The sequence below is a fragment of the Lissotriton vulgaris genome, chromosome 5 (genome assembly GCF_964263255.1).
Source record: "Lissotriton vulgaris chromosome 5, aLisVul1.2, whole genome shotgun sequence".
NCBI lineage: Eukaryota > Metazoa > Chordata > Amphibia > Caudata > Salamandridae > Lissotriton > Lissotriton vulgaris.
The window spans coordinates 65919084-65934550 of NC_141693.1; the positions used below are offsets into that span (position 1 = coordinate 65919084).

A 15467-nucleotide genomic window follows, 5' to 3' on the forward strand; every position below is an offset into this window, starting at 1 on the left:
CTGAGGGCCTGTATTCTTTCCCAAAACTGTACCTTGAACCCCCAATTGGCACCTCGCTGGCCACATGTCAGTCCCTTGTAAAATGTACCATGGGTACTGTTAGACCTGGCACCATTGGCATGGGTCTCCCTTCCATTTTCCGCTTTTGTCTCCTCTGTGTTTGCTTTTGGTAGATGCTCTGGGCGCTGTGCTACTGCCATTCAGTGCCACAGCGCGAATGCTCCCTATTGTAAATTGTCTGTATGAATTGGTATAATCCTAATTGACCCAAGGAATAGGATAGGAAAGACGAATTTAGTATGCCTGAGCTCCGAATATTAAAGTGCATCTTTTAGTGAAGATTATTTTTATATTCTGTGTTTGAAAATACCACTTCTAGAAAGTAGGTATTTTCTTGCCTAAGCATTCCAGTGTGCTCTGCTGTTATGTTTACTGGTGGTCTGGTTTTGGAGGGTCAGGGCAGGCCGAGCCCGACCTGGATTGAATAGAGAGATCTGAAGTTGGAGTATGGGGAGGGGTGACCCTTTGATCTGAGCAGGGCTGTGCCTGGAAAGGTGAATGATGGCTCCACCTCCCACTGTGTGTGTGATGGCACACCTCCTGTTCCTGAAAGGCTGGATGCCGCCTTGTAAACAAAGTGCACCAGGACGACACCAAACTGGTTCTGTCTGGGTTCAGTGATTTGTGACTTTTTGAAAACAAAGACTTTTGGGGTATAAAGATCTGCGCTGAAACCCCTACCCAGGGTGTTACTTCTGGAAGTCAAGGTGAACCTCTGTCCTTATAACTAGAGGGAAAAGACTTTGAAACTTTAATCCATGTTGCTGAAGCAACTACCCAGAGGCCTGATTTGAGCTTGCCTCCTGCTGAAGTCTGAGGGACATTAGACTTCACCCATCCGCCGTCCGGATTCCTATTTGAGGGGAATTCTACTCGCAGGTGAGGCCTCTGTTGAGAATTCCAGAGCCTCTGGTTCTACTGCGGGGAATGCGGGCTGAAAAGTCATCGTATTGCTAGTGTGGGCCGCTGCAGCTGAGGAGCTGTGCCGCTGAGTGCCCACATTTGCTGTACTACGAAAATCATAGATATCACCATCGTGGGCCGAAGCAGCTGAGGAGCTGTTGCCGCTGAGAGCCTGCATTCGCCTGTGTTACAAAAGTCATCGTTATTGCTATTGTGGGCCACCGCAGCTCAGGAACGGTTGCCGCTGAGGGCCCGCATTTGCCGCCCTACGAGAATCATTGCTATCGCTATTGTGAGCTGTTGCAGCTGAGGAGCTGTGCTGCTGAGTGCCCGCACCAGTCACCACTTTGAGGATCTTTGTTATTACCTGCGTGTGCCGCTGGGTGCCCGCCTTTAAGCCCAGTCCCAGGATTATCGTGAGTGCACGCCGCGGACCGCTGCAGTCGGGAGCTGTGGCTGCTGCGAGTCCGCCTGTCATCACCACGGCTTCCTTGTGAGGCTGCGTGCCGTGCCCCTTTAAATCTCAGGTACATTGTGCATCACCGAATCGCGTGGACACCGGCCTCGAACTAAGTTCGTTCCACACATTGTTTGAGTGCCTTTATTGCTTTGTAAATGAATCTGTAATTATGTGCATTGTGGCCCCTTCTCAGACTTAGGAAGAAGGATCCCCATTTGGACCTCGGCGCCAGCAGCTGCCAACTAGGGATCCCCATTTCTAACAGGTACCAAGGACACTGTGGGCAGGGAAGGCCTCTAAGGACTGCAGCACTTATTGTGCCACTCTTAGAGGCCCTGAACCTTCTACACAATCACTGCCTTTGCAGACTGCGTGTTTTGGTGCAGAACAAAGTGAAGAGTCAACATGGCAAACATCCCTGTGTGCCATGCCTACAACCCACTGCCCTCTAGCTGGGTGCGCTATACCAGTGGTGAAGGTATAGGTGCATGAGCCCTGTACCCCTACAGTGTCTAGACCAATTCTTAGACATTGTAAGTGCAGTAATGTCTTTAAGAGTATATGGCGCTGGGAGTTTGTCATTACAAACTCCACAACTCCATTATTGATTAAACCCACGCTAATGCTAGTGTGGGATTAATTGAAAAATGCACTAAGAGGGCATCTTAGAAATGCCCCCTGAAAAATGTTTCTGGACCCCTGGGGTGGGGCCCTTCGCTCCCTGAGCCCAGAAACAAAGTCTTTCCTGGGGTTTACACCTCCACCAGGCCAGGAAGAGCCATCTGTGGCAAGGGTGCTTCATAGGCCTGGCTGCCTTTGTAACACAACCCTCAGCCTCTCCTGCTATCAGGAGCAGGCCCCTTTCCTGTCTCCCCTCCTTTTCGGTGGGAAGACAGGCGGGAAAAATTTGCACAGCCCAGTAGGTGTGCCCACCTGTGCCAACCCACCCCTCAGGTAGGGGAAGCGAGGTGAAGCCCACTCTTCAGTGCCCGCCATCTGGCAGATGGCAGGCACTCTCCATTAAGGATTAAGAATTGTGCCCACTCCCCCACGTGGGGTGAGCACACCAAGGGTGTAGTCACCCTAATATCAGTAGTCCATTGGCTACTGACCTCAAGACCCCTAAAACACCCCCTAAATACAGTATTTAGGGGCAGCCCTGAACCAAGAAGACAGATTCCTGCAGCCAAATCATAAGAAGGATGGTAGAAGACGCCCAGCAGAGTAGACTGCAGAAAAGAACTGACTTAGCCTCAGCCCTACCGGCCAGTCTGCAGTTTCCAGAGAATCCCGCGCCAAAAGTCGACTTGTCCAGCAGCCATCAACCTCCAAGATTCCTGGGAGGACTGACTGCCTTCAACCAAGACCAGATATCCTGTGAACAACAGCTCTGTTCAAAATAAACTCCAAAGACAGACTCTGAGCCTGCTAAGGACGAAGTAACTCGATGCCTGGAACCACCACTGCACCCGTTGCCCACGGCCCGAATCTAAGTGGCCCACCTGTCCCAGCGGGGTCCTCCAGCATTCCAGAGTCCGAGTCCACTGTTGGTTGACCCCTCCAGGACGTCCAACGTCACCTGCAGCCTCTGCACTGCGACCCTCCCAACCGCGAGTGGCCTGGTAAGGTGAAGTGAAATCCGACCTCAAATGACACCCCTGCAGCCATCCGCCCTGGAGATGAGAACCCAAAGTGCACCTACGCACCTACGTCCCAGAGCCCTCTAACTGCTCAGCTGTTGGTTTCTCCCGGAAGTCTTCCTGGACCGAGCATGCAGCCAAAATCCAAAACTGGCAACTCCCATTGAAAAAAAACAGGGCAACCGATGCCAAAACATCACCCTGCACAGAGACGCCCCTGTGCTGCAGCAGATGTGTACTTTTCGTGCGACCTCAGATACCGTTTTGCCCTGAACCTAACACCAAGAGCTTTGCTCCCACAACCGTGTGGCAGCCACCAACCAGAGGCCCCCTATTCCCCCATTAGATAACATTGGGCCTCAGCACTCTGCACCCGGCCGCCCTCGTGCCGCTGAGGGTTCTTTGAGAGTGCATCCTTGACCCTGGAGGAACCCTAGTTCTAACCCCAGAAAACGAACTCCCAAACGGGAGTACTTACCTCGAAATCAGTAACTTAATTTCTTTCCATAGGACTGCATTGACTGCTTTCTTGTGAAAATGGTTGTGTGGAGTTGGTCTTGTATGAGAACTTGAAAAACTGCATATAACTAAAAACTGATTTACTTCCCTTTTCTCTAGGAAATGTCCAAGTGTGATATCTAGGCATATCACACAGAGTAGAAAAAGTAATCTGAAAAGTAATCAGAGTTAATCTAACAGTAATTTCAACTTTATTCAAAGCATTTACAAACCTGTTACAAAGTCATTTTCATTCAGCTTGCTTGGATTGTTCAACCGACCTTGAAAGGTACCATTTACACTTACCTGTGCCAGGCTTGCTTGGTTATGAGAAAATAAATATAACCAAATAATATTTTATACAAACAAAATTGGTCTGAGTTCAGTCTTTGAGTGTGTAACACAATTTGCTGCCAGGGTGTGTACAATGAATGCTTAACACTACCCTTACTCCTCACCTACACTACCACAAATAGAGAGTAAGGTGCGATCTATTTTTACCTCTGCCTACCTTTGGGGTTCCACTTGACTCTGTGCACACCTCATTTTGGTGTAGTATATACAGAGTCAGCTTCCTACACAAGTGATTTGGCACCCCGGAACACAACACTCCCGACCCTCTCAAACATTGCAGTGACAGTTCACTTCCTTTGATTCTCGCACTCGTACGGGTCCACAATAGAATTGAAAAGCGACACGAAGGAAGTTTAGAATATTCATTTAAACTATTATGCTCTAAAATGCAATAAATGCGCCATGACTATGAAACAAACATAAAACAGAAATGTCATTAGAATGATTACTAAACCATATACAATGAAAAGGCATGTCATATTATTCAACAGCATTGCCTATATCTCCCCCCTTCTAGTCCCCCCCCCCCCCACACACTACGAAGCTGAGTGATTATAGATTTCTGGAATCAGTGGCGGACCCCATACCCTAGCATACATAGATGGTTGGTCTACATCCCAGGCAGTGCAGTCTCATCCCAGGACCTGATCTTGTGTCTGTGTTTTCAACCGTATGTCTGGAGTTATATATTAAAACCTGCATGTACTAGAAACAACAACTGGATGTCTCTGTTATGTCTAAGTAATAGTGGCTAGCCACAGAGACTAATAATGAGGGTTTTTGTTTGACCGTTAGTCACCACGGGCTCAGCATTCCAAAGTGAGGGACAAACCACTGGAAAAGATTGAGGGGGGATACAGCTGTGCTTAAGGTCAACATAACCCATATAACATGGGAGGCAAATATAACAATGGGTTATTGACATGTATGCAACACTCTGGGTAGTCACTGCAAATTCCCCTGTTGTATATTGCATTGAGATCACAGGACACAAGGGGGCAGTGTAAATAACGCCCCTCTGTATGTTGTGTGCAGGTGTCAGAATGCATGGGGGTCACTGTGCATTGACTGTCAGTAGATCATGTGTGTTACCCTTACATACTTAACGCTGCACACAAAGTAGAAATATTTCTTCTCATCCTTGAATTGATCAAAATACATCTCACCTTCAGGAGTTCCCACGCTGGCTCCTCACACTGGTTTTCTATCTCCGTTATCAGGGCATTGAGTGATGTGATTTGATTGGACAATTTGGTGATATTTGCATTTTCTACCATGGTGATTTTCTTCTCCATCTCTTGTAGTCTCCTGTGCAGTCTTTGCTCATTCTCTTTCAGCAGCTGCCGCAGTTTTTCAAACTCAGAGTCAATTTTCCGCTTCTCAGTTGTTAACTTGTCCTGTCAGAAGCAAAGAAAAGCTGGTTAGATATTATGAAGCCTCGTACAATCACTGCCGTCCTTAGGGTGAGAGTCTGGAGGGGTAGGGCTCAGGTTCTTTCAAATATCAGAACACTAATATGGTTTTTCTCATATTTGAACAGTCTCCTTAAGTACCTTCTCTTCTGCCATATCACCTCCTTCTCAAGCTCCTGTGCTCTCCCCACAGACACCTCACAAACCACAGAGAGGTCAGAAGTTGTAAAAATGCGGGGTAGTTTGATCCATGGAGAAAGTACAAGGGAGAGAACCCACTGCAGGATGAGACAGTCAAAGACCCAGAGTCAGTCTGAGTGGACAGACCAGCTGAATTAAAGTATGAGTGAGTGTGACTGACACGCAAGCATGAACATGAGGTGGAGCCAGGAAGTTTCAGCACTTGGGATGGAAGACAACTGAAGCCGCTGCTAAAGGAACGGGTATATCATGCATGCCCGCCAATGCCATCAAAGCCATAACCCCACCAAAGAGGCAGAGAGAAATCTGCACTCTGAGCAGTTTGTCAGCATGAACTCCTTGAGACAAAAGTAACTGAATTGATACTCATATGAGCTGGTTGGATGATCTAGAGCAAACTGCACCAGAGCTTGAATAAGGCCGATGTGACATCCATGCATCACAGACGTTAAAATTCCCATAGAGGGACAAGGGCGCCAGAGAGGGCGCCGCCTTTCTGGAGATCGAGCAATGCAATTGTGTAATTGTACCTTTTTTATTTCTAACCCTCCTATACCTGCCTGCAATAGAAAGCAGATGCCACATCACTACCACCTACACCCCACACCCCTCCCCAAAGCCCCCATGGATAACGCAAGAAAGACCAGAAGGGAACACAATAACATAGTCAGGCATTCACCCCTTCAGGTAAACCCCGCCCAGACTCCATCCACCCTAACCCAAGAAGAGACAGGGCATCGGCTCTCCCTGCTTGAAAGCCAATTAGCTAATATAACACATGGTTTCAACGTCATACTAAGCAACCTCGCTACGCTCCGCAATCCATCCAAAAGCCAGAACAGCACCTCCACTCTCGAACCTTGCACACCAAAGGCATGTCAAGGCCACACGACCCAGCGAGACCTCTCCTACCCCCCCCCTCTCGAGTCATTCACTGAGGCCCAAAAGAATTGTGGAGCCTATGTCCCCGGATGAAGCGGCTGATCTGGCCTCCTCGTACGACACCCCCGCTGCTTCCAATCCCCAATTCAGGTAATCACTGGATTTGGAAGAGACCACTCCACTCTGAAACTCCTTAGACCCCCCAGCCTCCTTCATCAACATCCTCACTGCACCTTCAAAGTTAAAAACAATAATAGAGCCACCATCTACTAACTGCATGCTCATAAACTGCAGATCAGCCACCACACATGCCACAGAGCTTGCTGAATCTATTCTCATCCATGACATAGACATAGCCTTAATCACAGAGACATGGTTTAATGACTGCTCGCCTCCTATTCTGGAAACACTCGTACCCCCAGGCTTCTCAATCATCAACAAGGACCGAAAAGACCAAAGCGTTGGAGGCGTAGCAATCGTTCACAACAACAACCTGTCTGTGACCCAAATAGATACCTTCAACTACTACACCTTTGAATGTCTAACCGCCAACTTCAACACCGTAACAACAAAGTACTGCAATGCCATTTCCTATACCATCCCCCAGGCAACACCCCCACTTTCGCTGAACACCAGTCAGACTTGATTGCACACTGCGCACTACAAGACAATAACAACCTAATTCTGGGTGACCTCAACTTGCATTGGAATGACAAAAAAAGCCCACCTATACAAAACCTGAACGAGCTACTACAAACAAAAAACCTTACCCAACAATGCTCAGAAGGTACACACAACAAAGGGGCTATCCTGGATGCCATCATCGCCCAACACAACGCAATCACAATTGATCACTTCCTACCAGTTGACTGGTCAGATCATCACTTAATCCTATTCCATATCACGCAACCGATCATGCATCAACCCCACATCCAAAATCCTCCCACGTGGACAAGAAACTTATCACAGATCAACATGAGCGACCTAAAAGAAAAAATAAGCACGCTCCTGCCCATCTCCCCTGACGGTCGCTCCACAACAGAACTCGCATCACACTACAACACAACCATGGCGTCCATTCTAGACCAACTTGCCCCCCTGAAACTGAAAAAAGCTAGGAATATTCCTTCAAGATCATGGTTTAACAAGGACATCAATGCTGAAAGGAGACAACTTAGAGCTACTGAACATTTATGGAGAAACAATCCTTCAAGCCTCTGCGAGCAACTCAAAGCAACTTGAAGGAACTACAAATATCAATTAAATAAAACTCTCTAATCATATTTTTAAGTACTGCCATGGTTTTTGGTGGCGGAACATTTAGCTTTGGAGGTTCTAGCCAAACTTATTTAACAGTAAATTAAAATCCCCTCCAATTACCACTGGGGTATTAGATGACATTAAGCATGCTTCCAATTTGATTAGTGCATCAGGGGTATCCTTGTTGGGCCCATAATAACTAACAACAATTACAGATATTCCTTTTACTTTATCTTAGCTAGGGCCCTCCTCCTAGAAGAATCTGTCTGATAGCTTTCTACTATAATACACACATTATTTCTTATGAGAATGGCCACACCCCTCGTGTTACTACTTTGATCAGAACAAAAATTATCTTGTATCCAGGACCATTTTTTAAAGGCATTTACACATTCATGTTTTTTTTGTGGGTCTCTTGCAATAATATAACGTTAGCCTCAGTTCTCTTTAAAAATTCCATTACTCTGGCTAACTTTGTTGCAGACCTCAAACAATTTACATTCCAGGATACAAAGTGCACTAACTTCTTCATCATCTGTCCATCATTAGAAGCCTACCAGTCCCGTCTAAATCCATCTTGTGTTGGGCAACCCTTTGTATGTATAAACAAATACACAGATCAGCATAAACTAATATGGACCACCAATTAAATAGCAGAAAGAGGACAATATTTTTTATTTTTCTCCCATATGCTCCCAACCACCCGTGATCCACCCACCAACCCCCCAGGGAAACCCCCCCACCCTATCTCTAAGGCAAAAAGGGCCTTAGAGGTCTCGCCGTGCAAAAGAAAGAATCTGTACTGAAAACATAAGAAAAGATGAATATATCTTGTGTATTGTATATTCCTATACATTTGATGTCCGTTGTGTATCGCTTACGTGTATTGTGTCGTACTATTTAACTAGGTGAACTCTCTATATACATATATGTACATGTTCTATCCCTATTTTGGGTTTCCCATCTGTTTTAACAAGCCATCAACCTCCATAGGGTCTCTAATAATGTGCATTTTGTTTTGCCACATTATCTTTAGCATGGCAGGGAATTTCATTTGGACTTGTCTTGGGCCCCCTTGGAGCGTAACTCATTCATTTTGGAGCCAAGCTCCAACTGTCTGAGAGGTACTTTTACCCAAGACAGAGCGCATTTGATAAGTGACATCCCCATATTTTAGCTCTTGTTCCTTTAACGCTCGCCCCAACACCAGCTCCTTGATTGAAAAGGTTAAGAAATTTACTAAGATTCTCTTTGGGGTCTTTCTCCCTGGGTGAAGGCTGTAGGGGTCTCTATGAACCCTTTGAATTCTTTCGCCCAGTCAATATCGCTCCTATTCTGAAACAGTTTTCCCAAAAGTTTACATAAGAAGCTTTTAATATCCGAGCCTTCTGCGTTTTCACAAACCCCCACGATACGGACATTGTTTCGCCTAGCATGGAGTTCCAGTCTTTCCAGATCCTCTTGTAAGGTCTTATCCTCTTCTCTAAGGATCGATATTTCTTGGAACTTCCTGCAATGGCTTCGCCCAGCACCTTCACGTCCTCCTCCAGTGCTGTTGTGTGCAAAGCAATCCAGTCGATCTTTTGTTCAAGAATCCCACATTTTTCCTATATGACCTGATTATGCTCGGAGGTTTCGAACCTAGACAGCATGTCCGGTCTTAAAATGAGTAAAAGATCTGTCACCTGAGTTGTCAAGGGAGATCCCTCCAAAGCACCATAATCCATCCTCACCCCTTCTTCATTGATTCCTAGGAGTCCCTCCGTGCTGAGGCCCCCCTCTTGCACAAGTTGTGGTGTAAGCATAGACGTAGGCATAGACATAGGCGCAGGCGTAAACGTAGAGGAGATTGGTACAGAGGTAAGTAGAGCTCCTGGGGTACTAGGTATAATTTCTTCCAAGCTCTCTGCCACAGTCCCCGAGAGAGGAGAAAAACGATTCTCAAACCTTAATAGCTCACTCAAATCTTTCCTTCCCGCCTGTGAAACTGGGGTGCCTGTCCCGTTCCCTATATCCTTCAGAGACTTCTCGGTCCTTGCTGAACCCAGCCACTTGCTCCATGATTTCAAAGTATGACCTGAGAGAGGGTGGCGGTTTAGACAATAGAGCTGCTGCTTCTTTTTTACACTTTCTTACTCTACCTCCTTTCGGAGGTTTCTTTACCGGAGTTATAGCTTGGGGTGTGCTGACTTGTTTCCCCGATAGGACTCTTCTTTTCTGGGACAAAACGCAAAAGGTATCTACTCCTCCCAGTTGACAGAAGCTGTACACTCTTGCCGGCCTCCTAGAGGGCCCCAGAATTCCCAGGACCTCTGAAGGTGTTTGACACCTTTAATGTATTTTGCTCCGGTCGCCTGGCTTGTTCTGTGTCGGACCCTTCAATACTGTTTATTCCCTCTGCTCTCCCAGTGCTCCAAACATTAAGAGGTAAGTCTTGCAGTGCAGGGTCATTCTCAATCCACTCCTGGATTACAATAAGATTTGAAACCTGCTCATACGGTTTTACTGTAAGGGATAAGGCTCCAAGTGCTGCCCAACCAGCCCCTCTTACAGCCCTCCTTGGCTGATTTCAGGCCAAATGTCCAACAGCATTGACTCTGGTCAGTATATTTACCTAGTGTGTATCACGACCTAGTAGGTAGGGTGTCTCATTGGATTCTGTGTGTCTTTAACGTTAAGAGGTACACACAAAAACACGGGCAAATATAAATACAGACACACAAACACACAGCACTCACTCTGATGGTTTTACATTGTTCCTCTTCCTTGACCTTAGACTCCAGAATATATTCCTCCTTTTTCTTCAGAAGACGCAGCCACTCTTGAAGTTTTACCTGCAGAGATGGGAGTGCAAGAAATAAGCGTGGATCAGTAGTGTGCAGTCTTTCTTACCAAACATACCTGCCCAGACTGTAGCAGCCACACATACAGATAGTCTTAATATGTACAACAGATACATACAAAGTACCAGCCTCAAGTATCACAAACAAGGACACAGACAAGGATGTCACCTATTTGCACACTTTTAGATCTGAAGGACCTAGGGCCAGAGTTCCTGCTCCAGGTAAACTAGCTTAATCACTGGCACTTACTCCTACTTGTTAAATACATTAGTATTTTACAACTAAACCCATAATAATACTTAGATGAGAAACTACTTTAAAAAATAAACATTGTCCTTGTGACATTTTCAAAGCACTAAGTGAGAGGATCTATAGCACCAGCCCAGAATAAACAAGTGAACATTCATGTTGCCGTATGACATGGGGGTTAGAAGCACCAGACATTAAGCTGAACTACTACTGTACACACACACATTCCTGGATACACTCTCTGCCATATATCGCTCACTAAGCAACTGAGCAAGACACAGCACATCAATACCCATGAGTGCCCTGATTGTGAGGGCACATTGACAGAGCCGTACTGAATTAAACTCAGTCAATAGTGCCTGACTGGCCTTGAATGGCCTCAGAAGACGCTCAGCCTGCCCTGAGCTTTACACCCAGGAACAGTCCCTGACCCACCACCCGCTTTACTCAATCACAGCTGACAGGCTGGCCCTCAACAGAATAAGAGGGCAGAGTATAACTAAGATAGGCGATTTATTTCCTCGGTGGCGCCTATATAGACTTAGCCACCGTCAGCAGACGGATACAACGTACACGGTGGAAACATTCACCTACATAGGTATGCACGCCATTTGTCAAGCACACTACTCATCATTTCTGTAGGAACCAAGAGCTTGCAAAGCACTGGTTACTCTGAATCCTGCAATCCAATGCTCACCCGACCAGTAAATTATATGCTACTACACAGACATCCACCCCATTGATTACCACTAAAGCAAAATGGTAAACACCTGGCCACACAATTACCGAGCGAAAAGGGCTCTATTGCTTCAAACAAGCTGACAAATAGTCGACTAAGACTGCTTCACTTCAACTTTTTGCATCAAGCCTACAGCACCACATTTAAACAAGCCACATATGGTGTAGCGGCTGTAACCACCTGCATAAGTTGCTCTGCAACGAATGCAGACTTCCTGCACCTGGCCTGGCACTGTCCCCAAATTGTAGCATTTGGGTGCAGATCTTTGAGTGTGTGCCTGCAAAACTGCCCTTTTATGATACCCCAAGCGACTACCTACGACACATTCAGGAGATTTTGTCTCTCTCTCACTTCTGCTGGCGAAACTCAGTGCAACATTATTGACTTGGGCAAAGTGGGTGGGAGCTGAGCCCGTAGCCCGTCTGGTATGAGCGTGAACTTGTCAAGCTGTGAAATTGAGCCAAGCCAGAGGCAAACCAGAACTATCAATGTAAAGTTGTCACACTAAATCTAACCACAGCTAAAGCTTTTTACTAGAAAACCACCATCAGTGAAGTAACCATCAGAAGCAAAGCCCTCTCCAAAGCGGTCAAACATTGAACCAACCCTCTGCCAGAACCTACAGTCCCTGCATCAGTCGACAAATTAAATGACATCACCTCTTCTACATCAAATCAGATCGAACATCATTTCACGCCCGCACTTCCAAACATCTCCCATTTCTTCACCACCATCTCCTTCAGTCAAGGAAAACTCTTAGGACAGGTCATATCTTTCCATTTCTCTTGCTAAAGAAACCATCCATGGACCCAGCCGACCTCACCAACTTCTGCCCTATTACCTACCTTCCAGGAGCACATCAGAAAGAATAATCTGTCACAGAAGGACCAATCTGTCTCCATACCAGACTGCATACGGAGACAGCCACACTCCAAGTAGTAGATCATGCCCTCCTTCTCAATGAAAAGAACACCCCTGACTTGCTTCATACTGGTCTCATGTTAGGAGGCACCTACGACAGTATAGTAACGTTCGGATTACTCCTTCGGCCCACATTGCTCTTCTCCATGATTTTTCCGACCTCCCTCGCACGAGCTCTCACGACTGCAGATGGCTAGCCATGCCACTTGCGACAGCCAAACTCTCTCTACACATTACATCACTGGAGGCATTTCTCCCTCCCTGTCGACTAAATGGCTCCTTACACTGTATCGCATAGCGCTGTATGAGAAAATCACATACTATAAATGACCAATTACAAATCTATGAGGCGGTCTCAAGCCCTTTCATGACAGCAGTGTTAAAATCTCTTGCTCGCACCCCACACCAGCGTGAGACACTCACCGATGAACAAAGCCCCCATCATACTGAACCAGATGGCACTGCCGGCTCACCGACACTTTATGCGCCATTGCAGGCTTCCCAACACACTTGCCTGTTATCAGGCTCTCTTTCTTTCTCCTCACCATCTTCCTTTTCCCACACTCTCCCACTACCCCTTATGCCTACCAGTGCCCGCACTGCATAGGAGAGTACCCACACTGAAACCAGTTTACCCTCACACAGAGGACGTGATCACACCTCGCCTACGACAACCAGAAGGTGACATTTGTGAACTTACCCTGTACCACATGGGTACAGTCTTCAATAGGCTAGTCCTATTTTAATACTTAATGCGCCCTCCTTTACTCCCCCTTTGTTTCCTTCTTTATTCTGTATCATAATGGGACACCCAAGACACCTGAAACCTTTCCTTGACACCATCGACCTAAAAATGGCAACACAGGCACTAATCATCTCCAGACTAGAATATGGGTGCTCTACCCTCGAAGGTCTACCCAAGAACTCTTTGGTCAACTGAAAGCCTGCCTCAACCCCGCCGCCAGAATCCTAACTGGTTCAAAGAAATTCGACCATATCTCTTCCCACCTCACAGCCTTAAACTGGCTTCCTCTCGAGGCCAGAATCCAACTTAAGCTAGCTTGCATCACTCACAAGGTGCTAAACTCCAAGACCCCAGCTTTTCTCACCCAGAAACTCGTGATATCTGGAGGATTCAGATACTCACGATCCGACAGAGACATTTTGCTCCAACCAGTACGCCTGCAAAAAAAAAAAAATGCAATCGGGCCTTCTCGGGGGCCGCCCCAAGAATATGGAACTCACTCCCGCCCACCATCAGAAGACTTCCATCTTTGGCACTTTTAAAAGGAGGCCAAATCTTTCCTTATGGGCAAATTCCTCGCTCAACGCTTGCATTTTAATCACCTCAGCGATTGTGTTTCTCCTTCCATTCGGCATTACCCATGGCTCTTCCGGATGTTACTTAGCAGGCTCTTCTGGGCATCCCACCCGGGAATGGAGACAGCTGCTCTCTCATATAATGTACCTACCTGTTTTTATCCCACCTGTATCCGGGATATGTTACTGCCTATTTCTTTCCTTGTATACTGCATCTACTTGTTTCCATCCCAATTGTATACATCCGTCGTAAGACTGTTTGTACCACCTATCAATCCTGTAAAGCGCGGATACCCTCATGGGTCTAGTTCGGGCTCTATAAAACTCTAAAAGAAATAAATAAATAGGGAGGCACTGTGTACTACATTCTGGTGCCTTCCCAGGGCATGTTCTTGTAAAATCTTCAACTTTAAAAGGTTGCAAATTAAAAAAACATATCAACACAATCAACCAGCTGTGATCAACATCCTGGAAAAAACGCATGGGATTTTCAGGCAATACCTTGAAATGGTGGCATCCTACCTCACCAACTGGTGCAAGTTCATGTAAATGGGTTCAACAAGATCCCAGAAATGCCCTGTCTGCTGCAGAGTACCCCAGGGCTCAATCCTTTCTCCCATCATCTTCAAGCTATATAAAGGGATCTCTTTGATCCATTCTTACAGACAGCAGCATCAAGATCCATCAATTTTATTTATTTATTTAATTTATATAGCGCATTATAACCCAGGGGTCTCTAAGCGCTTTGTCAGGGTCCGCTAAGCGATTCAGAAGGATACAGCTGGTCGCAGATTAAAGGCAGCCCCACGCTTGCTGGAAGAGCACAGTTTTTAATTTCTTTCGGAAAGGCAACAGCTTAGTTTCTTTCCTCAGTTCCAGTGGCAATTTATTCCAGAGAGCTGGGAGTGTGTGTGAGAAAGCACGACCTCCCACAGTAGCCAGTCTACAACGTGGCTGAACAAGGAGGGTAGCTTCTGCAGATCTGAGCGACCTCCCCGGCCTGTAAAGAGTCAGGGGTGATTTCATGTAGATTGGTGCCCTACCATCAAGGGCTTTATGAACAATACATAGCCCCTTAAACATTAGCCTCTGCTTAACTGGCAGCCAATGTAGTTCACGCAAGAGGGGGGATGCATGAGTGTTCCTCGTCTTTTTAAAGATGAGTCTGGCAGCGTCGTTCATGACAACCTGCATTTTATTTAGAAGTCTTTGTGGTAGTCCTATATACAACGAGTTGCCATAATCCAGCCTGGCTAAAATCATAGCAGAGACCGCACTCCTCAGGGTGGAAAAGGACAACAACGAGGAGACTTTCCTGAGTTGTCGGAGAAGGCCAACGCAGGTGCGAACTACAGCCGTAACTTGTTTTTTCATGGACAGTTTACCGTCCACATGGATGCCCGGGCTTTTGACCACTGCCGCCGGTTCCGGGGGCATGCCCAGCTCCCTAGGCCAAAATTGATCATTCCATGGGTTGCCAGCGATGGTAATTGGCAACACCTCAGTCTTATCCGGATTGATCTTTATGGAGTTCCTGGACATCCAGTTAGCTGTGCTTCTCAAAATATTTTGCAATCTAGCGAAGACATCCTGGCTATCATCCAATTGGATGATGATTTGGGTGTCGTCCGCATAGTTATACACCTGGCAGTCCATTTGGTTGAGCATTAGAATCAGAGGCTGTAGATATACATTGAACAAAAGGGGTGACTCAATACTACTCAA

At 46.5% G+C, this 15467-nt stretch overlaps 1 protein-coding gene across 1 annotated transcript in view; it reads right to left on the bottom strand.

Annotated features, from left to right (window-relative positions):
• The window catches only part of LOC147710186 (E3 ubiquitin-protein ligase TRIM39-like), a 144152-nt gene that overhangs the window by 115945 nt on the left and 12740 nt on the right, over window positions 1-15467 (bottom strand). The window contains exons 2-3 of the mRNA XM_086920873.1: window positions 10409-10504; window positions 5082-5312 (exon numbers count right to left, since the gene is read on the bottom strand). Of these exons, the coding sequence (XP_086776999.1) occupies window positions 5082-5312; window positions 10409-10504 (327 nt within the window). The remainder of the gene's footprint in view (window positions 1-5081; window positions 5313-10408; window positions 10505-15467) is intronic.